Genomic DNA, 26769 nt, shown 5'->3' with positions numbered 1-26769 from the left:
CCGGACACGCCCCCTGTGCCTGCCAGAGTGTCACAGACCTAGAAAGGCAGCTGCAGCCTCACTGAGCTCAGACCCGGCTGCAGCAGCGCTGCGTCCAGGCTGTGACGTAAGCGTCAGGACATCTGAAAACAGGCATCAAAGTACGGCTGTCTCTGCCTGGCGGGTCGGGGTCCCGTGACGTCCAGTTTGCAGTTCATCCCATCAGCTGTCCCCCCCGCCCCCGGCTCGTCTAAGATCTGGGCCTGACACCAGGCGCGTGAGTGTGAGGGCCAGGTTCACTGTACCAGTCCAGAGCCTGGCAGAGGCCCCCAGGTAGGCCGCCCAGCCGTGGCGAATACGTCTGAGCTCCCGCCGATGCCCCCGTGCACGAGCACCCTGTGCCCCAAAGAGGAGCCAGCACCCCCAGCCTCGTTTCCGAGCACAAGGCCGCGAGAATAGGGTTAGGTGAGAAAAATGGAAGCAGGCACAGGCAAAAAACTTAGCCATTTGGAAAAGTTTACATATCACCCTAATGGTTGTGCCGGGAACAGTTAAGGAACGTGACGAGCGCGTTTTCCTAGTGAGTGACGACAAAAAAGATTCTACCTATTAAAAGAGTCGTCCTCAAACAAAACGCGTCGTCCCAGAAACATTTATTTAAATTTTAAAAAAAAGGAAAATTTACAAACTTAACTGCACTTTAAAAGATTGTAAAAAGCTACGAAGGAAGAAAGAAATGAAGAAAAGAAATAATTTCTCAAAAACCGGCGAATGATATTTGAGTGCAATTTGTGAATTAAAAAATCAATGATCAGTTTTCTCTGACTATTGATAAAACAGTAAGTTTGATCAAAAAAGTGGAAAATACACACGAACAACATTGGATATGAGGAAGGACATTAATATTGACCGATATATAAGGAAGATAAAAAAAAAAATTAGTAAGGAGCGTCAAGCAGCTGCACAGGAATAAATCTGGCGGTGAAATCATTGGACACTTCCTGCAAGGAAATGAGACCTGGGAGCATGAATGACAGTCAAAGGTCCGGGGCGTTGAAATAGTTCTCTAAGGATATCCCCAAATCCCCCTGTCTCCCGAAACTAATTTACAGTTCATTGTTTGCAAGGTTTCAAAGAGTCATGATGCCCTTGTGTAAAATTTTCTTTAAATTTAGAAATAGCCTTATTATATAACAGGATCCTTTCCTAATACACGCGCAAGAAAAAATCATGAGACAATCTTGGTCCTTCACGTTGGTGAGAAAGCTTAGGTGAAACTCAGTCGTAAGTTGAACAGATTGTTCATTGTTATCAGCAAGAGTTTAGCTGGTTTAATAAAAGTAAAACAATAAGTTTCAGTAGACAAAGTAAGTAAAAGTTATATTATTTCACAAAAAGGGTATAGCTAATATAATTAGGACCTATTTCTAATAAAACTTAAGATTTGAGAGATACCTTCGAAGCCTAACAGAATATTTGCTTTCTTCCAAACAGTCATCTGACAATTAATGGGAAAATATTCACAAGCGTGTCTTTTAAATCCAGAAGCCAGACAGGGGTATCCTCTGAGACCACATTCTTTATTTTTGTCCTGGATTCCTTGACATTTAAACAAGCAATACAAAGAAAAGAGGAATAGGTTCTGGAGGTAAATAAATATTTATGGATATACTTCTATATCTAGAAAATAGAGAAGATTAAAAGGAAATTATTAGAGATTACAAAATAAAGTAAGATGTTTTAAAATATATTTTACATCTTTATAAGCATCGTTTCAAGGCATCGTTAATTTTTCAGTTATTTATTTCTGTAGAACAAACCACCCCAAGATTGATGGCTGAAAACAACAGTTTATCAAGTCTCACGGTCCTGAGAGCTGGCTGGGCTCAGCCAGTAGTTCTTTGGTTCTTCACTCGCTGTGGTCACTGGGGCCCCTCGCGCGGCTGCTCAGCTGGCACTCAGCTGGCACCGGGGCCTCGCGTCTGTGTCGGGCTGGATCCCGGTCCCCAGCAGGATCGTTGAACTTCTTCTTCACGTGTGGCTTTAGGAACGGGAGGATGAAGGCAGGAGTTAGTGATTTCTCAAAACACAGGACGCTGTGTCCACCACATTCTACTGGGCAAGCCCGGGTTCCAGGCCGAGTGCACAGTGCCATCCCTCAGACACCCTTCCGCTGTGACGGCAAACACCGGCAAGGTCAGTGGTGAATGTTCTGGGAATGAAGCCGCCGTTAGAATTCCAGTGAGAAAACGCAGAAGACTTCAGTAGCGGAGAAGTCCTGATGTACGTGAGGATGGGAAGAGACAGAAAGCTCGCTGTAAAGACGACAGCCCTTCTTGAATTAATCCGTAGACTTAGGAGCATTTCAATGCAGATATCTAAAAGAACTTAATTGCATCCATTTGGAAAACAGATGAACAGTGTTCAACAAAGAAGTCTATTATAAATCAATAATAATTAAAACAGCATAATAACGATTCAAACAATATAAATGAGTCCTTTTGAAGAAAAATGAAGAGCCCAGACCGTAATCTGAATACATTTAAGAGTTCAGTGGGAACGGAATCCATTTGCTCTATTTGGGCTTTTAGGAATTAGAAAAGTCACTTCCAGAAAAAGAAAGAAAATGACCGTTTTGGAGGCGTGGAGTCACGAGAACAGACAGAATGTCATGTGACCCGATGAAAGTGTTTGGAGCTTTGACGAACCGGAAAGAACAGTAAAAGACAAAGGGGAGTAAGGGACATGGGGACTTGTGATAAATGCGATGAGCACAGCCGGGCGTCTCACGTGACCGAAGGACCGTGACCGCAAAAAGCGCCGAGCCCCTGAGCAGCGCGTGGGCAAGGCGGTGGGCGTGCCATCCACAGAGGAGAGCCACACGGCCTCTCCTAAAACGTGTAAATCCTCATGATAATGAGCTACCAGCTCACACCTTTTAAATGTAAAAAATGATTCGACAGCTCTGGAAAGCGATGAAGATACAGCGGGTGTCATTATAAAGATTATGAAATGATTCATCTTTTTGTTCAAGCAATAGGACAACACGTAGCTAGAGCCAAAAACGTACCCACCCTCTAACCGGAAATCTAATTTCCGGAAACTTGCTTCCTGGAAATTATGCCAAAGGAGGGGAAAAGCTTCCACTAGAAACACAAGGCAGCATTATTACAAATCAATAAGCAAAGAGTTTCCCAAACTCTACCCCAAAAACTAACATCAAAAAATCGAGAACGACTCCGAGGTCCGAGGGAGAAGCCACGTGGAGGGGTCTGTCCCCCTGGTTGGAGCCCGTGCCTCCCCCGCGGCCGGCGAGCGTGACGGCACAGCCACGGTTCGGGCGGGCTTCGCGCGTGCAGTTCTTTGTCCGGTGGGGGCGAGACGTGACCCGTGCACATCAGAACTCGGACCGTGGCGATCCAGTCACCACGGCAGCCGCGGGGGCCCCTCGCCCCCGATGTCACGAGCATGGCGCGAGGCGGAGGTGTGCGGACGGGAGCTCAGCCAGCCGCAGAGGCGTCGTGGCCCCCCGCGCAGCTGGGGAAAGACGCACAGTCCCTGGACAGGTCAACGCGCCGGAAGTAGGCGGGTGTTGGAGTCGATGATGTTGTTTGGAATGAAAACGGGCTTAAAAGGTAAATTTACTAACTGGCGACGGGAGACAGGGCGTCAGGCCTCCCGTGGCGCGTGGGACGCTGCCGTCCGCTCTGGCGCCGTTTCTCCCCGTCGGTGGCCTCTGTGCCATGTCCACACCGGCGCGTGGACGCGCGTGCCGAGCGAGTGTCTGTGGCAGGCGTGCAGATGAGCGCATTCATCGGGCACGCGAGCATTCGTTTCTGTGTTCCGTTCCTGTTCCGCGTGCCCTTGGCTTCGAGGCAGCACCGCACGCCTGCGTTGTCACGGCGGGGACTGTTCAGGGCTGAGCCGCCCCTTCGAGTCGATAAAGTGCTAAAGCTGCTGATCATCGACTGCTGATACGGTTTCTGCGCGAGTGAGGGAGTGTGTCTTGGCGATGGCGTCGCGGTGCGTGCGATGTGTCGCGTCGTGCATCTGTGCGTATGTCGCGGCGCGTAATGGTGTCGTATTGTCGTGTGCGTGCATGTGTCTTGGCATTATTAGCGTCACTGTGCTTGTAGCGTGTGTGTCTTGGCGATGGATGCATCTGTAATAGCGTGTGTGCATGCGTGTCTGCGTGTCTTGGCGATGCGTAATATGCGTCTTGGCGTGTGATCTACACATGTGCGTGTGTGTGCATGTGTGCGCGTGCGCATGTGCGTGCGTGCAGTGTGCATGCAAGCAGGGGAAAATGTGACACGCCTTGTAACTCCTAAGGTGACAGAATTGACTTAAAAAGCAGAGGAGGAAAATCACAATCGCTCAGGTGAAAAATGCGTAGTTATTAATTTGACTTAAATTATCTCAAAAGTAGGAAAGTTGTTTCAGGTCAAGAACAATGGTCGTGTGTTAAACGAAGAATTCCAGGGCTTTCCTTGTTCAGTTCTCAGAGGCAGAGTCTAGACCTCAGTTTCGCTCTGTTCACCGACCGGCTGCAGAAGGCGCCGAAGCGCTTTCTGTTTAAGGGGCCGCGAATCCTTTCCTCTTAGTGGTCAGTTTCGTCAGCGTCCCGAGATCGGACGAGCACAGTCGTCGGAACCGGAACCCCCGACTTCCTGAAGGAAGTTCCGAGGCCCCCCCCGGCCCGGCTCCTCTCTGAACACCTGTCAGAGCAGCTTCGTTTGTGGGGGTGGGTTCAGGGTCACGTGGCGCGTGCTCTCCTGCCGCGCCCCGGGCAGACGTGACTCGTTCCGAGCACGCGTCCCGCAGGCTCGAGCTGGCCCCCCAGGGCCCTGCCCGCATCCGGCAGCCCGGCCGGGTCACGGTCACCGTCGCTGCCATCTCAGCTCTGGGTTGCTGCGGGATCGCCTGTTGACAGTTCACCCTCTTTTAGTGCCGAATTCACCCCGATAAGAAACTGACATTGAAATAAGGTTCTTTAAAAAATTAAAGCAGTCGACTGTCGCATGTGCGGGGCCGCGCCTGGTGTCCCCCTCGGCCGACCAGCTCGTGCAGGGAGGAGTGGGGGCGTGTGCGGTGTGGGGGGCCGTGTCCTCGCCGTGCGCCCCGCTTCCGTGCAGCCACACGCCCCCACCGCTGTCCTCCGCGGCGTTGCCGGTGCCGTGTGGCTCCGCGTCGGCCATCGCTTAGTTAGGAACATCTGTCGTCGCAGGAGTGCGCACAGGCGGAGCAAAGCCCCCACCGCGAGCCGTCGCTGAGGCCCGTGGCGCAGAGAGTCCCGTGTCTGAGCCGAAGCAAGTCACGCTCTGTCCGCGTTTCGGCCTCCCAAGCTTTTCAGACCCAGGGAGACCCTCTCTGTGAAACTACGGAGCTGGAAACTCCACGTTTGGCTTCTCGCCTCCTGACCAGTAGGACCTTGTCCCCCCCGCCCCAGGAATGTTTGAAATGCTGCCACCAGCAAGTTCTACTTATGTCAAATATATGGACGTGTCATGACTTAAGGTAAAAATAGAAGAAGCAGTTTAAGACGTTTCCATCCACGTGTTTAGACGGGACCGTCAGACTCAGATGTGTCCCAAAGATAGAAACCGGCCAGATTATCAGTGTCGCGTGAAATATGGATGAGTCAGTAGAACTCTCGGAGCGAGAAAAACTCTATCTTCTTTTGACATTCTTCTTTGGTCAGTAGTTACGTCTGCTGTTGACTTGTGTGCGCGTGTGACGTGTGCCCTTATTTGGGGCTGTCACAGAGCAGAGAGTAACCTGGACGTCACGTCAGCCGGGCCCTCCCCACCGCCACCCGCAGCCAGGGCGCTTCTGCCAGTCACGGCCCGTCACGTGTGGGAGGTGGCAGTGCCCACCTCGTGCTGCCAGCCTTGATCACATTACCAGTTACTTCGTCACGTGCAGAAGCCGAGTCGGGACGTGGCTGTGTCTCGGAGATGTCCGGTTACAGCGCTGGTCACCGTGCAGGAATCTGCAGTGTGCAGGAGGCAGCAGTGGAAGGGCGCTCATGTCCCCAGCACGGTGTGACAGGACAGCAGTGTGTGCGGCCACAGGCCTGCCCGCGGCTCACCCCCGTGCCCAGCGCGGCTCCCAGGGCCGGGCCGGTTCCCCACCCGCCGCCGGCCACCCTGTCTCGTAAGCGGAAGCGCGTGACCTCCGTAAAGCAGACAGGCGGGCGGCCTGGTCGGGAGACACGCCTGGCAGCCGGGGGGACATGGGGTACACTAAGAGCAGGGCCCGGACACGGACCGCTGCAGCTTCCCACCGTTAATCAGACGGCGTAAAGGGCCCCGCGGCACTAAGGTCCCTGGGCCGCCTGGCATCCCACGTGGAGGGGTAGGGGGGGCACCGGGGGGCACAGGGGACGTGACGGTGGAGACAGGCCCCCGCTCGCCTCCGCTGTCCAGAAGCGGGACATTCCCACGCCGTGGGCAGTTCCAGGCCAGCCCCGTGCCACCTCAGAAGAGCACGGTGTCACCCTCCTGCCTGGCCCGCCACTCGCTGCTGAGAAGGAGCTGGTGCCAAGGACAGGAGTGGCCCCACGCACAGGGAGGCAGAGCGGTCACCCCGCCACGGTGACTGACCCTCAGGCCAACCCTCAGGCTTCCCAGGAGGTCACGTGGCTGACGCATCACCACCTCCATCTCTATGTTCACGACGGCGTCATGGAAGCTAACCTGTGATGGCCATGTGTGTGACACATCACGGCCGTGCATCCATACATGACGTGTGTGCTCTAATCACGTTGCTCGGCAGTTCTGTTTAGCAGAACACGTGCACACGCAGACGTGCACACACGCAGACACAGTGCACGCACGCAGATACAGACGTGTACGCACACACACAGACGTGTACACAGGCATGTACACACACAGGCATGTACACACGCAGCCGTGCACACATGCACATGCAGATGTGCACACACACACAGTGCATGCACACAGACACATGTACTCACACACAGACATGCACATGCAGATGTGCACACACGTGCACAGAGTGCCCACACGCACACATGCAGACGTGTACATAGGCATGTACACACACAGGCATGCAAACATGTACACACGCACATGCATATGTGCAGACGTGCACACGCACATGCAGACGTGGACACACACACAGATGAGTGGACACCCCATGATTCCCCAGCCGTGTGGGGGCCCTGGGGTCTCCCGTGGGCACAGCGATGTCACTGTTCATAGGAAAACTCTGAATCTTATTTCAGGTCTTGACTCAGACGAGGACCTTGGGCTGCTCTGCCACCACACGTCCTGTCTAGGTGACCGTCTGGGCTGGCCGTGGGCTCTTTATGTTTCACGTGTCTGCACGTCTGCATGGTTGTTTGAGCTGGAAGGGTTGGGCACACCCAGGGGACACGTGTCCTGGCCGTTGGGGCTCGAGGGTGCTCTCGGGGTCTGGGGACAGCTTGAGGACAGGCCATCTCCTGGGTCCTATCGATGAGCCAAGCCACTGCCCAGCGCCTTTACCCCTGCCCTCCGGCAGCTGAGCGTATGCGGGGACGTGGGAGGAGAAAGCACGTGGGCTCTAGCAAATCCAGCCTCTGCCCGCGGCCCCCGTGGCTGTGACGTGCGGATGTCATATAGCCCAGAGGACAGCCAGTCCCTGCATTCTGGTTGCCAGCAGCTTGCCTGAGTTCGTTTTTCTTTGTTTTGTTTAAAACGGCAATAACCGATTTGGGGGCAGGGGCGGTTTTGTTTAATTACTACATTGATTTCCACAAAGAGCCAGGGCCTTGGAGCTGGCACTAAACCTTGCCTCCGTGTGTGTGCCCCTCCGCAGACCAGAGAGTGGCGTCCTTCTGCACCTTGAGTGACTTGCAGCACGGGCAGGGCTTGGAAGGGGCCCAGGAGCTGCCTTTATGTGTCGATCCCAGCAGTGACAAAGACTTCATGGACACAGCCGGGTATGTGAGCCCCCGAGGCCCCCAGCCATCCGCCGTCCCAGGCCCAGCGATCGACAGGTGTGAGCCAACCCCGGGCAGCCAGGAGACGGCTGCCACCTGTGCTCCGGCCCTGCTGGGATGGCTGGCGCCTGGCAACAGAGCTGTGCTCCAAGGGTGGGTCCTGCCACCAAGGCAGGTAGCCCTGGGGGGGGCGGGGTTAGCTGACAGAGCAGGGCGTGGCCCCGGTCGGTTCTGCCACCTGGTGACTGACAGCCCCAGACAGGGACACATGAGTGGGTGCTCGGCCAAGGACGCACTTCCTCCTGGGACCCTGGTCCCTGACGGGCCTGCACGTCCCAGCGAAGGGCGTCCGGAGCGCCGTCTGCCCCGAGCACTGGGCGTGCCGTCGCCCACGGGCCGTGTGTTCCCTGCCTCCGTCGTCCATTCCTGCCACCTCCGACCTGCACACCCAGCTCAGCAATGGCAGGAAAGTGGGTCAGGGGGCCCCGAATCCATCTGGGTTCCCGGGACGTCCCGTGGGTCTCGTCCCGGCCGCACTCAGATCATCTCTCGTCTTCTTATCATCGTGCGCACCTGGGCGGTCCCGAGGCTCCGCTCCAGGTCGGCAGAGATCCGGGGCGTCCCACCCACGTGGCCATCTGCCACTCCCCAGAGCTGACGTGTGCCGTCCGTGTCCTTGCTGGGCGCGAAGCGCGTGACAAAGCTTTTGAGGGAAACCTCTAGCAACAGAAATTGTCAGTGAACGCGCGGCCGGCACTCGGGCGCCTTCCTGATTCTGGCCCGCTTTGCAGGGAGCGGTCTCCGTCCACGCTGACCGGCAAGGTCGACCAGCTGGAGGTCATCCTCCGGCAGCTGCAGACCGACCTCCGGAAGGTAAGGCGGCCGACGTCACTTCCTCTCGTGGGACCCGCCCCTGGGAACTACGAGAAGCAAGGCGAAGCGACTGGGGTCCAGAGCTGCCCTGCCTGGCGCCCGCGGGGGATACAGGCGGGGGCTCCAGGGCCGAGCTCGAGCTCTGTTTGCGGGGGCCACGGCAGAGGCGACAGTGTGGGGAGGCAGGCGCGGTGCGGTGAGGTGCCAGTCACACCCACTGTTGCGAGGGGTTCGTCGCAGCCAGAAGACCTGGTCCCTGAAGTGGCCGCACCCCCGCTGGGGCCACCTCGTGACCCTCGGGACTGCGCGTCCACACAGCACGCCCGTGTCGGTCCCCCACACACATGCCGGGCCCTCGCGCCACCCGCACTCTGCCAGACGCCTGTGCTGTCCGAGGAGACGGACGGGGCAGCTGGGGGCGTTGGCCGCGGGGCAGTGTCCGGAGGGTGTTCGTCCTGGCCTCGTTTCGTCGGCTGAAGAAGAGAGCGCAGCGGTTTGACAGCTGGCGGAAGTGGCCTCGTGGCGGGGAGTGACCGGGAAGCAGCAGGGTCGCCCCCGACCCAGCGCGCAGGGGGGGTCCGGGCGGGGACGGCCGAGTAGTCCCCAGAGCAGCGTGTGCGCGTGCGTGTGCGTGTGTACACGTGTGTGTGTGTGCGTGTGTACACGTGTACACGACGAGCCCCCTCAGTCAGAGCCAGAGCGGGTGGTGGGACAGGGCGTGAGGTCTCAGGACAGAGGACGCGGTGCAGATGGGGGCTGGACGGTCGGCCGCGTTGGGCAGGTCGCCAGCGAGGCTGCAGGTGCTGTCTCGGCGGACATCTGCGTTTCTCCAGCTCGGATGAACAGCTGTCCCGGTCTGTCCGGCACGGAGGGTCCCAAGACACACAGCCCTGAGAGCTGGGACCGGGAGAGCCGCAGGCCTGGCCGCCCTGTGCGCAGCCGTCGCCGTGGGCTGCAGAGTTGGAGCTGGTCAGGGCTGGAGTTCAGGCGGGAAGTTAAGACAAGGCTGAGGGGCCGGGCCCCGGGGCGTGTCCAGGTGTGATGACACTGAGGGACCCCGCGTCCGAGCGGGGCGAGGGGAACCGGCGTCACCGCAGGGCGTTGACGGCTGGTGAAAGTCAGGCAAACTCGATGAATTAGACGGTTACTGGGTTGCTGCAGGAGTGGGTGCTGGGGAAATCATTTGTTGAAAAGCGAGGTGCTCAGGAGGTGGGAGATGGAAGCATCGAGGAAGATGAGCGGTTATGCCCGACGTCGGTGCAGGACGTGGCCCCTGGGCTGGGGGCTGCGGAGGGGCGCGTTTCAGGGTCCTGGAGACGAAGCGATGGAGACACCGACTCAGGCAGGACGTCCGCGTGGACCTGGAATGGCCACGAGCGTGATGGGCGGGGCAAGGAAGAGTGGACCTCGCTCCAGAACTTGCCATTAGTGACGGGAGACACAGCAGGTCATTGCATGAGCAGGAGGCAGGGCCTGCAGCTGATGTCCTGCTTCTCAGGGGAGCCGGAAGGGGGGTGCGGGGGGAGGACCAGGTGGCTCCTGCGGCCCCCGGGCCCGTGCTGGCCAGGATGCGGGACGGCAGCCCAGCGGGCGGCCCTCGGGGGAGGGCAGGGTTCGATTCCAGGGTGAAGATGAGGGAATTTGCAGAGAAGCGGTCAAGAGTTTAGCTTCCAGCGACAGAGCATGGGTTCCGTGGGCCGCAGTGGAGCGGGGTGGAGGGTCCTGGACATGCGGGCTGCTGAGTCGCAGCTGAGACGAGGGGGCGTTCTAAGTCGCGCTGGGAAGGAGCGTCCCCGTGATGGGGGTGACACAGGAGCTCGAACCCCTGGTGGTGACTGTGACAGTCAGGCCGGGGTGGGCCGAGACGGTCCTTACGGGAAGTCCATTCCAACCGAAGCCTCCCCTGCGACCGGTGTCCTTTAGTGGAGCCGGGAGGCTGGTAGCACTGGGAGGCCTGGGAGATAGGATGGACCTCAAGGGCGGCGCCAGGTCTGCCAGGTGGGCAGAGTCGCTGACGAGGCCGCGGCCTCGGCTCCCCACACAGCCGGCAGGCCCCGGGCGGCGGGTGGCGTCTGCTGCCCGGTTAGGTCCCAGTGAGGGCGTCCGCGGTTATTTTCCGCGTTTCTCACGGCCGCCCCGGAGGGTCAGCGCGGCGGCACACTGCGCCGGGAAGCCCTGCGGCGGTGGCAGGCCGTGTCCTCGCCCCGGTCGTCTGGAGCGGGAAGAAGTCCCCTCGCAAGGGCCGCTGCCCGAGCGGCTGCTCTTAACCTCTCGCCGTGGTCCCGCCTCTTCAAGTAGAGGGTCACTTAAAGGGGCCAGTGGCCTCCCGAGGTGACGGCCGCCTCGGTTTGTGCCGGGAGCAGAGTGGGACGCGCGAGGGGACGGTGCGCTGCGCGGCCACCGTCCGCGCTCGGCACTGACCGGAGCGGCCCGGTCGCCTGACGCAGACCGCGCCCCCTCGGACAGCACGTGCGCACCCGTGGGGCAGTGGGGCCGCGGGGCCGTGACGCGCTGTCTCTGTCCCCAGGAGAAGCGGGACAAGGCGGCGCTGCAGGCGGAGGTGCAGCACCTGCGGCAGGACAACCGGCGGCTGCAGGCGGAGTCGCAGACGGCCACGGCGCAGCTGCAGCGCTTCGCCCAGTGGCTCCTCCACGCCGTGGACAAGACGCCCTAGCCGGGCCCCCGCGCGGCGCCAGGCGCCCCCGGCTCGTCGGTCCCCGCTGTCCCTCCCCGTCGGCACCACGCGCCCAGCGGGAAGGCGCGTGGGGCCCTCGGCGGCCGCGGCGTGGAGCGGGGGGCGCGTGAAGGGGCCTGCGACCTGCATCGCGTCGAGATGCGCGTGGCCGGCGCGGTCCCAACCGTGTCGCACGGCGCCGCGGCGGGCGTGGCTCGATGTCCCCACGTCAGGCGCCCTGGTCGCGACGCGAAGGCCGTTGGCCGCGGTCGGGCGTTGGTACCGTCAAGCGGCAGACAGACGAGCGGACTGCGCGTTGGCGTCCGAGGTGCTCTATCCGGGGGGAGGTCCAGTCTCCTCCCACAGCCACGTTACCATAGCAATAAGCGAGGGCGGGGACTGCGGCGCCGCCGCCTGGAGCGCCCGCCCCGTCGGACGCGGTTCCATCAGAGACTGATTCATTCACAGGAGCAAACGGTGCCTGGATATGAAGTGTCCGATGTTCTTTAAGAAAAGATACACATGCCTTGTAAATGGCTCGCTAAGTCGTCGCTTCTGTGTAGTCCGCGCTCTGCGGGAAGAGCCGGCGGCTCGTGGCGGCCCCGCCTGTCGCTGTGAGCCTGGCGGGCGCGATGCCAAACAGCTCTGCACAAGCCTCGTATTTAACACCCTTATTTAAGCTTATTTAACCCTAAATTGTCAACGATGCGCGTCGGCCTGGCCCGCACTGCGAGGGGCCACGGGGCTTGCGCCGGCCCGACGGGGAGCAGGGCGGGGGCCCGGCGACCGGATGCTGCTAGTGGCGAGTTGTTTGTATTGCTTTACCGTTTTTAACTGTTCTATTTGAGATAACATACATTTTGCTTTTTTAATAAATGTTAAAAGAGTCCACATAAGTAACAGTGTTGTCCAGCGAATGTAGATTTTTACGACGTGATACGTCGGCATTCTGAGCGTGTGTGAATTTATCCCGGGTCATTTCGGGTCTTTACTGAGTCCTGCTCGGCCTCCTCGGAGAGTCCCAGACTGACCCAGTGAAGAGTGGCCAGTATCGCCGGTCTGCACGGACACTGTTCCCTGCCCTTCCCCGTCTCGTGCGACCTGCTAGGCCGCTGACGTTCAAGGTAAGTGGTTTACTCCACGTTGCCTTATATTTCTAATTAGCGTCTATAGTCAACAAAGAATTTAGTGTTGTTTACAAGAAAATACGTATGCTAAAACGATAGGAATTTGAAAGGTCACCAGAAAGGGGTGAACCGTAAACTTGAATCAAACGTGAGGCAGAGGAAGGCAGAGCGTGGGCCTTAGTGGGACGCAGGCCACGTGAGAGCCAGGTGCTCCCGCTTCTGAGGACGGAGACTGTCGAGGCACCGGCGGCGGCAGAGGCCCCTGTTCACCCCGAAGGCGGCCCCGCGCGGGCCTCCCGTGAGCAGCCCTGGACCGTGGCCTGACACCCTGCCAGGGACAGCGACAGCTCCGTGGGCCACACTCGGAACATTTGTAGACAGAACCCAGGGAGGTGCGGTTGGGTCGGAGGGACAAGGAAAGGTCCTGTTCAGGGACGAGCCCCAGACTTGGGAGCAGTGGCCACGCTGCATGTCCATCAGGTCGCAAATGCTCCTGGCCTTCAGCGGAAGCTTCGCAGCTGGTCACGTCCCCTGGGATGGGCCTGGACAGCTGCTCTTCCTCGCTGGGCAGAGGTGGAGCCTCTGTTTAGAAGGTGACTGAGCGGCTGAGGGGTGCGTTGCTTAGAGAAATAAAGGACTCTGACCTCAACCGCCATCTCCTCGAGGCCTGTGGATGAAACCAGACGTGGCTTCTGTCTGTCTGTTTGAAGAAACACCTCGCAGTCTGCACTAGTGAAGGAATAAACCATCTCTCGAGTCGGCCTCCAGTGGGCAAGGGCAGGGCCAGGTGGGTGCGGCCTGTTACGCATCTCACACGATGTTTCCGGTCACCAGCCGAGCCGCAGAAGAGCCTGTCACCGTGTCACCGTGCACGTGATCTGACGCAGTGTCGGCCCAGGGAACAGTGACAGACGCACATCTGGGAGGGAGGCTCGGACCGGCGGGGTCTCCTCTCCCGGGTGGCTGGGTCCTCGGCCCCTCCCCACCACCGAACCCCTGAGCACGGCACGGGGGGCGCTGCTCACCCGTCCGTCAAACCAGTGATCAGCCAGGAGTCACGTGCCCTCCTCGGCTCCCACCTGTCGAACAGCCTGCGGGCATCATCGCCGAGCCCACCTGGGCGGAGGGCTTGCCAAGCAGCAGGCTGAAACCCACCCCCCGCTGGGAATGTGGAACCCCAAGGCGGCGTTCTGCGACCCCCCAGGGAGGACTCCGGGCCAGCATTGGCGCTGTCCCTGAGCGGGAGTGGCACCTCCCCGTGGCAGGGCCCAGCCGCTCAGCTCCGCCTGGACCCTTTCTCGTGGCTGCTCTGAGACGGGGCCACCGTTCAGCCACTGTCATTCTGGGGCCGTTCCCTTTGTGAACGGCTGCGGGGAGGGGGTGTGGGGGACCGCAGTGACCTTGGTGAAGATGCGGCACGTGCGGGCCGCCCCACTTACACTGAGCTCTGAAACGGGGCGTTTTGCCCAAAAGCGGATTCTTACTCTGCCCTTTGCAAGCAAGAGGCTCTTAAGTGATCTGCCCCGAAATGTGAAATTGAACTAAACTCGGCCGCCCTAGATGTCCTCTGTCTCTTTCTTTGTATGAAAGTTATTCCTACCGGTGACACCAATTTCCAGACGTGAAATCGTGCTGTTTAAATGTCGCCCAGTAACAGAGCTGCACACGGAAAGACGTCCGAACGGGTCCCTCCTGCTGTCGCTTGTCCCGAGGACAAGCTTCGGTGCGTGAACTCGGCTCTGCCACTTAAACATCATGGACGTGACATCAAACTCAGATGTGCGTTTCGTTTACAAAGTGTCGTCCAACATACACGACCATTTTCGATATTCTTGCTTGAAAACTTGACTTACCCAGACCTCCTGCAGCAGCCCTCAGGCGACCGTCACACCTGCGTGTGTGGCTCCGGGACTGGGTGGGCATCGGGCCGGGCGGGCATCGGGCCGGGCGGGCATCAGAAGCAGAAACCCTGCAATGGTGGATACAGGTGGGCCACCTTGTTGAGCTTGGAACACCAAGGCCACCGAAGTGTGCCCGGGTCACTTGGGGCCAGGTGGGAAGGATGAGGCTGGGCCTGGGGGTGATGGGGAGACTCTGGGTGGCGGGGCCTCCCTCTCCCCTAGAACAAACGCTCAGCGCATCAGCAGAGACCCAGACTCAGGCCCCCCACCGGCACATCGGCCATCACATCAGGAGGACCCTCAGAGCTGGAACCCGGGCACCAAGGAACCCGCGGTGCCTTCCCAGCTGGGGACCAGCCCTCCATGAGAAACGGGGTGTCCTGCCAAAGCGAAGCCCTGCAGCACTGAAGCATCTCCCCTTCCAGGTTCCACATTTTTAAACCTGGCAAAGCCCCTGGGGCCTGTGCCTGTGCAGGTGTCCACAGCCGTCCACGGCAGGCTGTCTCCTGTTTGTGCCGCTCCAGGCAAGGCCGCTGGCACAGGCGCCCTGCCCCAGCTGGGCTCGGCAGCCACCAACGCCCGCGCTGTCACCCAGCCAGCTCCCTACGGGAAGCGTCCAAGCTGCTTCTCGGAATTGCTTCTGCCAGGCGGAGCCGCGAGTGCCGGCCCGTGAGAGGCCGTGCTCCGGTGAGCGGCTGAAGGGACGTCTGGACCTCAGAGGCCCGAGGCAGAGCCTTTCCCGGGACGTGACCGTCCCTCCCCCCCCGCCCCGTCCCCCCCACCCCACCCCTGCTCCGCTGCAGGCGGGCCCCCACACACCGGCCAGGCCACACTGACCGAGCTTGGTTCTGGGGGTGTTCTCCAGACCATGCAGGCAGAGGACAGACAGGGGTCTGGGGAGCATGGACCCGTGGCCGGCCCTGCTGCTTTACGGCCAACAGTGACCCCGTCCGCAACATGCTCGGCGGCCAGGTGAAAGCCGCCGGCGGCTCCAGGGACCAGCGCGAGCTGCGGGCTGTCGGACAGGAACTGTCTGGCCTTGACCTCGCTCCCGCTGGCTCCCGGCACCCCTCAGTCTGTAACGTGACACGCAGGGACCACCGGACCCCCTGGACCCCATGACCCCTCCCTCCTTGGCCAGGCCCCCAGGCAGGTGCCCACCAGGGCCCGCTCGTAACTTGTGGCCCCAGGTGACACTGCAGTCCCCACGTTCAGTCTCTGGGTCTGGAACTGTTAGAGACACTAAAATTTGAAACGTCTCCTTTCGTCCACGTGCTGCCTGCGTGGTGTTTTCCGTTTGCCGAGGAACGTTGCCCCCTTGGGCGTGGGGTCCCCTGCTGGGTGAGCGCACACTCTCGCAGGCTCCCGGGGACCCCACCTTGGAACACGGCAGGGCTCCCCCGGTGCCAGCCGCCACAGTGCGGTGCCATGCCCCGGCCCACGGGGGTCCCCAGGGATCATGACTGCTGGGCTGAGACATGTCCCGTATCTGAGCCACATGGGCAAGTTGCTCCTCAGCACCCAGAGCCCTGCAGTCCTGAAGGCCAGCCTGGACGAACCACGCCTGTCCCCTCAGGCACCCCTGGGCGGAGAGACGGGAGGGCCACACAGAGCCAGGCAAGCCGGGCACATGCTCTGTCGCCCTTTCAGACTGCACCCCAAACACGACTCAGGTCTTAAGTCGTCAAGGGTTTCAGGACGACGGCCTCCGCAGGAAGCCCACACTGCCACACGGCGTTGCTGTCACACGCCCCGCGTGTCACATGCCCACGCCCCACGTGTCACACAGCCCACACCATCATCCTGACAAACCCCATCCAACTGCGGCCTTGAACCCCGAATCTCCCCGTGAGGCCCCGGGCCCGCCCCCTCCGCAGCCAGCCCGTAAAGCTTTGGGAGTCGTCTGATTTGATCGTCGTGTCCTGGGGAGCTGGCGTGGGCCACAGTGCGGTGTCCACATCACGCCACCAACCAAGACTTTCTTTTCCCAGGAGAGCTGGCTTCCCAGCACTCCCCGGAGTGCCCCCCGCGTTCCTCCACGAAACCGTCCCAAACGAACCCAGAGCGAGGGCCTTGGGGGGCTGCAGCTTAAATGCAGCCCCTCCCCCTTCTCTGTGGAGAGCCCCGCTGACCGCTGACCGTGGGAGGGTCCCGAGGCCACGGCCACTCAGGTTTCAGCGCGAGTTCGTCCCTCCGGGAGCCGCCTCCGCCCGCCCTTCCTTTCACAAGCGGGGACCTGGCACAGACGACGAGCGCCCTGTCCCCGTGAGGCCCCCAGTGCGCATCAGGACGCAGCTGTCCTGGCCGCCACGCCACATCGTTCGCTGGTGCCAGGCTGCCCCTCGCGTCCCCTCAGCCCGTGCACGTTGTCACAGAGTCACGACTTGGGGCCGTCACGCAGCGCGAGTCAGAGCACTCTCTCCCTGGGCCTGGGCACACACCAGGACTGCCCGACAGCCACGCGTTCCCCTAAGCACAGGGCGGCCGCCTCCGCCTGTAGCACCCGCGGGGTCCGCTCACACCAGACCGCAGCTGGGAACCGCCTTGCTCCTCGTCCTTGTTCCCTTTACTGACCTCGAGTGACCTCAGGTGTTTTAAATAAAGTTCTTTTCTCTGGGGAGGTGACGGCGGCCTTCCCCTCCCCCTCCCCCTCCCCAACCACTGGCTCATCATCTAAAACTGCCTTTTCTCAGGTCCAAGCAGCCTCTCCCATACTCCTCCTGGAACGCACATGTGTGCACACACACACACACTCCTAAAACATGCATGCACACACGCACACTCCTAAAACACATATGCATGCACACACTCCTCAAACGTGCATGCATGCACACACGCACGCACTTCTCAAACATGTGCATGCACACACATGCACACACTCAAACACGTGCATGCACGCGCATGCACTCAAACGTGCATGCACGCGCATGCACACTCACATGATCACGTGCATGCACATAATCCTCTTCAAACACGTGCGTGCACACACACCTCAAACGCATGTGCATGCACGCACACGCACACACAGTAACAGCGCCGTTGCCCAAAGGGCTTGCATTGTGGCAGGAAGACCACTAGTGAGCCTCTGGGGACAGTGGGAGATGCTCAGGGACATAGGGACTGTCTGGTGTGCTCACCGCATGGTGTCATGGTCACACACGCTGCCACGTAGCAGTGCATCTGCCGCCTGCCTCCTTCCTGTGCCTTTTTCCCAGAGCACCTGGTTTCCATTGAGACAGTTTTCCATGAAAACGGCTGAGGGCTCCAGGAAAGGGGCGAGTTCCAGTGGCGACGAGCTGCAGCCGAAAATCCTCGCCAGGTGCCCCGGACGTAGGACGAGGAGAGACACAGAGCAGCTCTCGATCATTCGTATCCGGGTTGCATGTTGGAACAATACTGCGGGTACATTCGGTTAATAAAATACATTATTAAAATCAGTTTTACCTGTTCCTTTTACTTTTTTAATGTGTCCACTGACGTTTTTAAATTCTGTAGGTTGCTTGCACCTAGTTCCTATAGAGAGCCGGGGCCTAAGGCTCCCGGACCCCCGGGTCCTGGTGTGACTTGTACGTGTGTATGTGTGGTATGTGTGGGGTGTGTGTGCGATGTGTGTGTGGTTCCCACGCACCCCCTCAGTGAGGACAGCACCCTTGGGTCCTGCAGTGTCCAGGGGAAGCTGGCTGCCAGCTGCCCACACAGGGAGCGCCCCTCCCCCCGTGAGGCTGTGGTACCCGCGGAGTTAGGGCTCCCGGGTCTGCCATGGCCTTCACCCCGGCTTCTGCATCCCTCCGCGCCCCCTTCTCTCTCAGGCCCCCGTAACGCACGCTGCCGTTTGGTTCCGCATCGTCCCTCGTTGCAGGAAAATTATGGGCTGTGTGGTTTCGCAGCCCGGACGCCCGTCTGCTGGCCGCCGGCGCTCGCCCGCTCGGCCCAAGGCTGCGTCGAGCGCCTCTGCCCCCCACAGTGGTTCACGTTCAAGTTCCTGTTTCCTTGCCGTGGCTCGCCCCTGGGGTAGACAACTGTGGCCATGTCTGAGGAAGGAAGCAACCCTTCCAAGGCCCCTTCTGGGGTCAGCTCAGCCGAGGTCCCTAACTCCCTGCCCTGCAGGGGCATGGCTGTCCCCAGGAGCCTGCACGGCTCAGAGCCAGCTGGGGCCACTGGGAGAAGGGACATGGGGTTCACACGGGTCCACACGCTCCCGGACACGCACTGTCTGCCGCCCGCCCCCGCTTCCTGCGTGGCGGCTCACTGCCAGCTGTCAGGTCTCCGCAGGGCTCCCAGGGGTCATGGGAATGGCCCCACGTGCGGGGCAGGGCCGGTGGGGGGAGGGGCGTCCCGCTTGGCGTGAGACAGCCCGGGACCTGCGGGCAGCTCCTCTGAGCCATTCTCCGCGTTGCTCAGGGCCCTGGCTCAGCCCTCGTCGCCGCCGCGCACCCGTCACCAACGAGACCGTTGCTGTTTGTTCTATACACCGGCTCCCCGGGTAAGGTTCGGGACGATGAGAACTGTCTGAAGGAGGCACTGTGCAAACACCGTCAGCCCTGGGCAGGCCGGGCCTGCAGCGTGCGGCTCCCCTGGGAACGGGCATCTCGGTGCACTGCCCCCACCCCGGGAAACCCGTGGGGACTTTGGGGGGCTGGGAGGCGGCTCCCTCCGGGCCCCTGCCCGGCCGCCGGGGGAGCTGGTCCTCGCCCCGGCGACAGCCCGGCTGCTCCTGCGAGAAGCAGGAGGAATCGTTCGACCTGAGCGCCCTTGACGATTCAGCCCCCAGCATCGGCATCGGCGATCACGTTTGACTTCGGTGGCAGCCGCGCTGGCCTCACGAGGCCTCCGGTGCCGGGGCGCCCCTCCCCCCTGCTCCTGGCGGGCCGCCCGTGCCCAGCTCCGTCCTCCTGCCACCAGTCAGCTCTGGGAAGAGCCGGCCGCCCGGGCCGCTCCCGAGGGCCGAGCCGGCCACATGACTTCCGACCCAGCCTGCCACCTCCAGCTCTGTGCCCTGCACGCTGTCTTGGGGTCCCCGGAGTCTGGCCCCTGGAGAAGTCCCCCCACCCCCTCCCCACGCCCCCTCCTGTCTCTGCTCCAACTCCGTGCCCTGTCGCAGGCTCAGCCCGATCGCACATCCACTGGCAAAGCAGTGCACTCCTAACTGGGCAGGGGCTGCTGCCACTGGTGGCCTTTGTACGCGGGGGCCGAGGGCGATGTCATTGAAACCACCAGGGGCTGACACTTAGAGGGATTGACAGGGTGGCGCCCTGTGACTAACGAGGACGAAGTCGGGGCGAGGGTGCTGGAAGGAAGTCGCACCATGCACGGCGGGAACGGGACACGTCAAGGTCGGCCACGGAAGCTCACGCACCTCCCGCATCGGAGGCCTCGGTGACGCTGGAGGGACGTGCCTCCTGGGGTGAGTCAGTCCCTGAGGGAGATGGACGACTCGCCCGCAAACAACGACCAACCGATCCAGAGTCAACAGCCCGGCCGCCTCCTTCACGGGCCCTGACACGCAGGGCCTCTCCCCTGCCCGGGCCACCCAGGACCAGCACCGGACTCCTAGGGACTGTCCCCAGGCCCCAGGCCCTGAAACTATTCAAACTGGCCAGTCGTGAGCCTGCTGACCCTGCCTCACCTACCCACGGGAACCGCATTAAAGGCCCGTGTCCACTTCCTCCCGCTCCCTGTGCCTCCTGGCTGGCCCTGGTGTCCCGTGTGGCCCTGGTGTCCCATGTGGCCCCGGCTTCTGTGTGACCGTGGTGTCCCGTATGGCCCTGGTGTCCTGCATGGCCCTGGTGTCGTGTGGCCCTGCGTGGCTGCTGTGTCTCCTGTTTCTAGGGATCCATGAGGATAAATCTTCCTTCACGAGTCATCCGTTGTCCGTGGCTGAGACGACGTGCGTGTGTATCTCCACCACTCCGGGTCCCTTGTCACCACGCAGCATTGCCACGGTCAGCGTCCCACGTGACTCGCCCAAGGCCCGTGAGCCTGACAGCTCGGTGTCCCGTTGCAGGGTCCCCGCACGTCCACCTAGCCTCTGGCAACTTCTGAGGGGGCGACTCAACGGCTCAGTGCTAGTGGCCTTGGACCTGAAGAAGCAGACGGGGGCCAGACGGGGGACGGTCAACTGCTCAGAGGTGACAAGTCTACATGGCCCTTTGCCTTCCCCACAGCGTCCCCTGGCCGACGTGGCCCTCCTCCTACCCCAGAGTTCGGAGTGGGCAGGTGCACAGCGGCCACGCATTCCTGCCGGCACCCACGTGACCAGAAACAGGCGCCCGGGAGAGGCCAGCGTGGGCGAGGCCGGCGTGGGCGAGGTCAGCGTGGGCGAGGCCGGCGTGGGAGAGGCCGGCGTGGGCGAGGTCGGCGTGGGCGAGGTCAGCGTGGGCGAGGTCAGCGTGGGCTGGCCTCGAGTAAGCTGCCCTGGGCCACGCTTCCAGGTGAAAGACTCTGGCCGTGGGGACAGCCTCAGACACATGGCTGTCATCTGAACGCTGGTCCCCGGGAAGAGCAGCAGAGGACGTGGAAATCCGGCCAGGGTGGACGCTGGCCACCCTTCCTCACTGTTCCCTGTCCCAGCGGAGGGAAGGCCTTGGTCCTCTGGCAACGGCCTCGAGGCCAAGCCCAGTGCCAGAGGCAACGTGCGCTCCCTGCAGGGGACCGGCAAACGCCTCCTGTGGGTGACTTAGCGCCTTCGTCCTAGGGGCGTCGAGCCGGAGGCCGGGGTTCCTGCTGGCCCCCCGCTCTGTGGGCCTGGGCCGCGCCCCTAGGCCCCGCCGCCTGCGTCCTCCTGCTCTGCCTCCGAGGACTCTCTGGACCCTCGGGCGCACGAGGGCAGACGTGTCTCCTGTGCCTGGTGCCCGGCGGAGTCCTTGTCACGTAGAAGACACATAAGAAACATCTGCCGGATGAAGGACTCAGTGAATGAACGAGTTAGGCAATGACTTTCCCGCTCAGCAACGGAAGCAAAGGCCCCTGAGTGACGAAGACACGGCTGTCGCGCACGCCACGGCTCACTCGGCTGTGCTCGGGAGCGGCCAAGGGCCCGAGGGCGGGAGGGCAGCGAGCCGGGCGCCCGGCACCCCGCTGCGGCGAGTTCTCCTTCGGCTGCGCCGCGCCTGGGTCCGTTCTGCAGAGCCAGGCCGCCGGGGAAAATCAAGGTCGGCACCGCACCGTGGGCCACCGCCTGATTTAGGTCATCAAACACACCGCTCGATTTCCGTGCCAAGATAAGCTTCTGTCCTATGATCGGGAAGCCACCAGCCAAAGCAAGACCGCTGACCAGCTGTGTGTTTTAGCAGATGGACTGGCCTCCCGTCGGGAAGCGCAAGGCTGGCAGGGTCCCCTGGCCCCCCTCTGCAGAGGGAGGGCAGCTGGCGCTGCTGGCCGGTCCTTCGCAGATCCACGGAGGGGGAGAGCTGGGAGGAAACTTGGGATTGATCTAACCTGCGCCCTTTATTACCTTAGGCGTCAGTCAACATTGATGAGCTAAAACACAGCTATTCATTGAAAACCAACGGGAACAGAGTCAGAGGACTCTAAGCACGCTACTGCCCCCCGCCTGCTTCGGGGTCCCGCCCGTCAGAGCTGGGGCCCTTTGTGGGTGGAGCTGTCATGCTGCTGGGGCGAAGGGTCCCCCACAGCACCCACTGGGCCGCAGGTGACACAGCCAGGCCTCCTGAGCCCTCCCCCCTCGCTCCGCTGGCTCGGCCAGGGCGCCCCCGACAGGTGGCCAAACTGGCATCTTGCCCCGCAGAGGTGACATCTCAGGACGCGGATAAGGAGCACACAGCAAAGGGGGGCCTGGTGGCCGCGGGAGGGAAGGTGAGCTGCTCGGTGGAGGGAGGTAGGAGTGGTGGGGGGTGGCCAAGTGCTGTGTTCTGGGGGCTCCACCCGCAACAGGCAGGGGCGGGGAGAGCCCAGCAGGGCCCGGCATCGGGGGTGACTCAGGGGCGTCCCCAGGCAGGCAGGAGGACGGGGGGGTGGCTCCCCGGGACCGCGATGCTGACGCCCGTCCCTCTCCCCGGTCCCAGCCCACACCTGTCCCCGGGGGCAGCTCCTTCGTCAACAGGTCAACAGAAACCGCTCCTGTCACACGTCCCCGAAGGCTGGAGCCCGAGAACCACGCGGTGAGGACGCGCAGCCGCCCTCGCTTTGCTCAGCCCCCCGCTCCAGCGAGGCCCTGCGGGGGGCGTCGGACCCCACCCAGCAGGGGGAGGCCCGTCCGTCAGACACGCGTGTCTTGTCCACGGCCGCAGGGCACTGATCCCACAGCTGGACCGGGCCTGGCATGGCCGGGCTTCCGCCGTTCGAGGCCCAGCCGCGGGCGGGTCCCCTCCACGCCCAGAGAGACAGACGGGGCTGGCATGTGCTTTTAGCTGCCGAGGCCGGACGAGAGCAGACCTGCCCGCCTTCTTCCCAGAGCAGGGCGGGTCCGCTGCCCTTCGCCAGGCAGGCGGAGCAGTTAGGTGAGGCTTCTCCCGGGGAAGCCGGGCCCAGGGCCGAGCAGAAACGCTCACCTGCTTCACAGCTCGCCCCCCGCCCGAGGGAAGCCTGGAACCCTGGCTCATCCCTCCCAGAGCGCAGGATCCCCAGGAGCCAGCACGGCCGGGGGGCAGGAGGGTGCGTCTCAGGCTGGGGGGCGCCGCTGGCAAGGGGGTCAGCCCTGTGCACCAGGCCAGGCTGGATGGAGTCAGCGGGACGGGAGGGGAGGGACAGGGGGGAAGGAGGGAGGCGACACGGCCCGAGCGCCGGAAAGGGATGAACACAAGGTGGAACCGGCCTCCGCCCTCTGCTGTCCCTCAGAACCCTCTTTGTCACTTTTAATTCTGCCGCGAGGAGGAGACTGGGCCCCACGAACTCCCCAGAGGGCAAGAAAGATAAGCCCCTCCTCCGGCCTCAGCTCGGCTTCCGGGCAGGACGCACACTCTGCTGCCCGTTTTCTGCCCCTAAAACCCCCCGCCGCCACTCGACCCCGCTAAGCGTGCCTGTCCATCAGCGAGGGCTGTCACCTGAGCCTGCAGAAGCCCGCGTGGCAGTAAACCCGGCATCTGCCCCCTCCCCTCCCCCACTCACCCCGACAAGCCCAGGGGTGGGGATCCTCTCTAGACCCTCGGAGCACCCCAATCCTGCACACGCAGATGGAGCCGCTTCCTCGTTTGCATCTTAATGTCCCCAACGACAATCACGAAGGCTCGTGTGAGAAACCGAAGGAGGATGTGGGGGAATTCGGGCTAATTCGAAACCTCGACGCATTATACCGAACTGCAGAAGCTTCATGACGAGGCTTTAAAAAAATAACGGAAATCGATTTACCGCGAGAAAAGTGCCAGATGGGAACGAAACCCAATCCTGGCCTTTTCTGTTTTAGCCACGGTTTAGACAAAGCAAGAAAAGTCCCCTCCTCCTGCCCGAACCTGCCTCAGCTGGGGCCGGGCGGGACCTCGCTGAAGTGTCACGTCCATCCGGCCACCCACTCGGCCACCCACCGCGTGCACCAAGTCCCGTCCCCTAGATGTCAGCTCTGCCCTCGAGGGCACCCGCGGGCCACCGGCTTGTCCCAGCTGCTGGCACCATGTCTGCGGGCATCGCCGCCCCCGCTGGGAGCCACAGCTGACCCTGGATTGCAGTCCCGGGAGCCCGGGAGCCCGCACGGTGCCGAGACGGACGGCGTCAGTCCTGGGACCTCGGGCAGAACGCCTCTGAGCTGCCGTCGGGGGGCGGGGGGAGAGCACCCCTGGTTCTTCACACCTGTCACTGTCCGTCACCCCCCAGCTCGCACGCTGCTCCAGCGATGGCGCCCACACCAGGCGCTCTCATGCCCGGCCCTCTTCCGCCCTCCGAAAGTCGGGGTGCCCCCGGGCCAGGCGCCCCGCCTCTACTGGGCCTGTTCTCCACTTAAGACGAGCATTTCCCCGCAGGGAGACCACGGGCAGGCCTGGCCACCGCTCGCCAGCCCTGGCGGCCTTCTGTGAAAGCGCCCGGCCTGCCGGGCTGCGGGGCCTGGCCACACGGACGGCTCCCCGGCCGTGGGTTACTTGCGATCCACACGGGTCCACAGCGCACCCACCTCCCGCCAAAACTGAGTCTCTGGCCTCGTATTTAACAGCCGATTCACTCTGAAAACAAACCCCACCCGTCTTTGCCCGTGGCCCCCTGCCGTGCTCTGTCCCATTGCTCGGGCAAGGGGACGGACGCACAGCCTGTCCGCATCGACACCGAGCTCCAACGACAGGGGGCCGGGGCGGACCCCGGGCTGGAGGGGCGGACCCCGGGCTGGGGTGGACCCCAGTGGGCTGGCCTCCCAGACGCTCCTACAGACTGTCTTCCAAGCAGAGCTGCCAGATTTAACAAAAACAACAGGGGGTGCCCAGTAAAATCTGAATTTCAGATAAACGGCGCATAATCTTAGGATAAGTATGTCCCACACTGCGCGGGATGCGCTCATACCAGCGCTGAAAGTTACTTACTGATCATCTCTGACTGGAATTCGCGGGGCGCGGGGCCCCCTGCGTTTCAGCTGGCACCATCCTGCCGAGGGCAAGTCCAGTTCCGTCCCCTCAGGAAAATCGCCGCTTCTGCTGAGTTTCACTCTCGTATGTTATGCAACTGGTGAGGTTTAGGAAAATGATATTGACCTTTAAACTAGAAGGAAGAGCCACGTGGTCTTTGCAGCAAAGAGCTAAGTTTTCCCTTTGACCTTGGTCACCCCCGACCTGGGTTTGGGCCTGTACCTCCCCCACCCCTCCTTGGCTCGGCAGCAGAACCAGGGCCCCGTGGGGAACAGAACCAGTGAGGACTTGCTTCTTCCCCAGCCAGAGGATTCGGGGGCCGAGACGGTAACCGTGCCGGCGAGGTGACCGTGACCTCAGCTCGGCCGAAGCGTCCCGGTTCTGCTTTGACTTGGGGGCAGGCTGGACCGTTACCCTCTGGCCAAGCTTCCTAGTGCCGGATCTGCCAGCGAGAGCCTGCCGTGGGCTGGAACAAGTCTCCAGGGACTAGAGAGGTGGCAGAATTAGACGCCACGGCCGGCTTCAGCCGTCAGTAACCGGGGAGGAGGAGCCGCCCACACAAAGCCACGAGCACGGCCCTGACCTGCAGCCCGCTGCTCCCTGCCCACCGGGCACCGCTCTGCGAGGCACGGGCCGGCCACATGTCACCTGCACGTGCTCCAGCCCTCGGATGAGCGTGAGCCCACGGGCTCGCACGGAGGGCGGAGGGCTGTCTCTGCAGCATCCTGTCATTGAGGGACCGGCTTTAGCGGGGCCACCAGAGAACCTGGGCCCCGGAGTCGCTCCACCTGCTGTACTAACCTGGGGCTCCTGACGCCCGAGGGGTTCGGCTGTTGACTTCTCCCAGGTGTGTGGAGTAGAGCTGACTGAGCTTCGTTCTTGGGAAAACTGAGACAATACTCTCTCGAATGGTGTCCTGTAAGCTGGGCTCCCTGCCACGACCTTGCTGGGTGCAGCGTGGCTGAGGGGGTGCTAGGCCCTCCGCCCTGACAGCGTCCTGCCGGGTCCCACCGGCATCTGCGGTGGCCCCGAGCTCCGAGGAAAATGGCGGAGGGCTGGCATCTGGCAAATTCCTCAGTTAACGCACCGTAGGGACCTGACTGGGCTTGTCTTCGGCCTGCCCTCGGGCTCAGACCGCTCTGGCTTCCTCCTGGCGTCTGCTGAGCACAGTGTCCTTTTCTAGTGCTGTTTGGAGTGACCTAGACCTTTGCCACAAATGGCTACGGATGGACCCCTTTAACAACGCCATCTTGGGAGTCACAGGCCGGCGGGCGCCGCTCTGGCGTTGCCTGGGGCAGCCAGCCACGGCCTCGAACCTAGTAAGGTTCACAGCCCGATGTCTCTCTGTGGCCGCCCCCAGGCCTGTGGGTGGCGTCCGTGACGGGCCTGCCGAACCTGAGCCCAGCGGGCTTCGCAGTCAGGAGGCGTCTCTGCCTTCGACGGGCTCGGCTGGCGTCCGCGAGTCCAGAGGCGACGCTGCTGTCTGGCCGCCCGTCGACTCGAGGACGATCTGGGCCTGGCCGGTGCGAGCAAAGGCTTGGTCGTCCTGGGCCGGAGCCCTGGGCAGAGAGTTTGTCACCGAGTTCCTCCAGAGCGTGCGAGCAGGACAGGCGTGAGCAGCCCAAAGGCTCGCTGTGGGGGTCCGGGGAGGGCCGCCTTGCTCCGGTGAAAAAGGGGACCGTCCCGTGGGCCCCCGGGGAATCCGCGTCACGAGGATCGGCGTCCGAACCAATTTCCCTCAAGTGTCACATGTCAAACGCACGTC

General features: G+C 61.7%; 1 protein-coding gene and 2 long non-coding RNA genes across 13 annotated transcripts in view; 2 read left to right on the top strand and 1 right to left on the bottom strand.

Annotated features, from left to right (window-relative positions):
* SIPA1L2 (signal induced proliferation associated 1 like 2) overlaps nt 1–11591 on the top strand; it is a 155865-nt gene extending 144274 nt beyond the window's left edge. For 6 of the 10 annotated variants that reach the window (XM_039850380.1, XM_039850381.1, XM_039850382.1 and 3 more), the window contains 4 exons: nt 7229–7282; nt 7804–7927; nt 8719–8800; nt 11328–11591. In XM_039850380.1, coding sequence (XP_039706314.1) covers nt 7229–7282; nt 7804–7927; nt 8719–8800; nt 11328–11474 — 407 coding nt within the window. In that variant the 3' untranslated portion in view covers nt 11475–11591. Of the gene's footprint in view, nt 1–7228; nt 7283–7803; nt 7928–8718; nt 8801–11327 lie in introns of those variants that run through there. The other 4 variants (XM_039850387.1, XM_039850386.1, XR_005650168.1 and 1 more) reach the window with 3 other exon arrangements.
* Nucleotides 11592–18746: 7155 nt separating this feature from the next.
* Nucleotides 18747–26769, top strand: part of LOC120592631 (uncharacterized) — a 12138-nt gene continuing 4115 nt past the window's right edge. The window contains exon 1 of the long non-coding RNA XR_005650171.1: nt 18747–18985. This is a non-coding gene — a long non-coding RNA (uncharacterized LOC120592631). The remainder of the gene's footprint in view (nt 18986–26769) is intronic.
* Nucleotides 23524–26769, bottom strand: part of LOC120592630 (uncharacterized) — a 44068-nt gene continuing 40822 nt past the window's right edge. Inside the window, exons 1-3 of one of the 2 annotated variants that reach the window (XR_005650170.1) lie at nt 25806–26714; nt 24963–25101; nt 23524–23779 (exon numbers count right to left, since the gene is read on the bottom strand). This is a non-coding gene — a long non-coding RNA (uncharacterized LOC120592630). Of the gene's footprint in view, nt 23780–24962; nt 25102–25805; nt 26715–26769 lie in introns of those variants that run through there. The other variant, XR_005650169.1, reaches the window with a different exon arrangement.

Source organism: Pteropus medius, unplaced genomic scaffold (assembly GCF_902729225.1).
Source record: "Pteropus medius unplaced genomic scaffold, Ma_sr-lr_union100, whole genome shotgun sequence".
Lineage (NCBI taxonomy): Eukaryota > Metazoa > Chordata > Mammalia > Chiroptera > Pteropodidae > Pteropus > Pteropus medius.
This window is presented reverse-complemented; position numbering and strand designations above follow the sequence as displayed.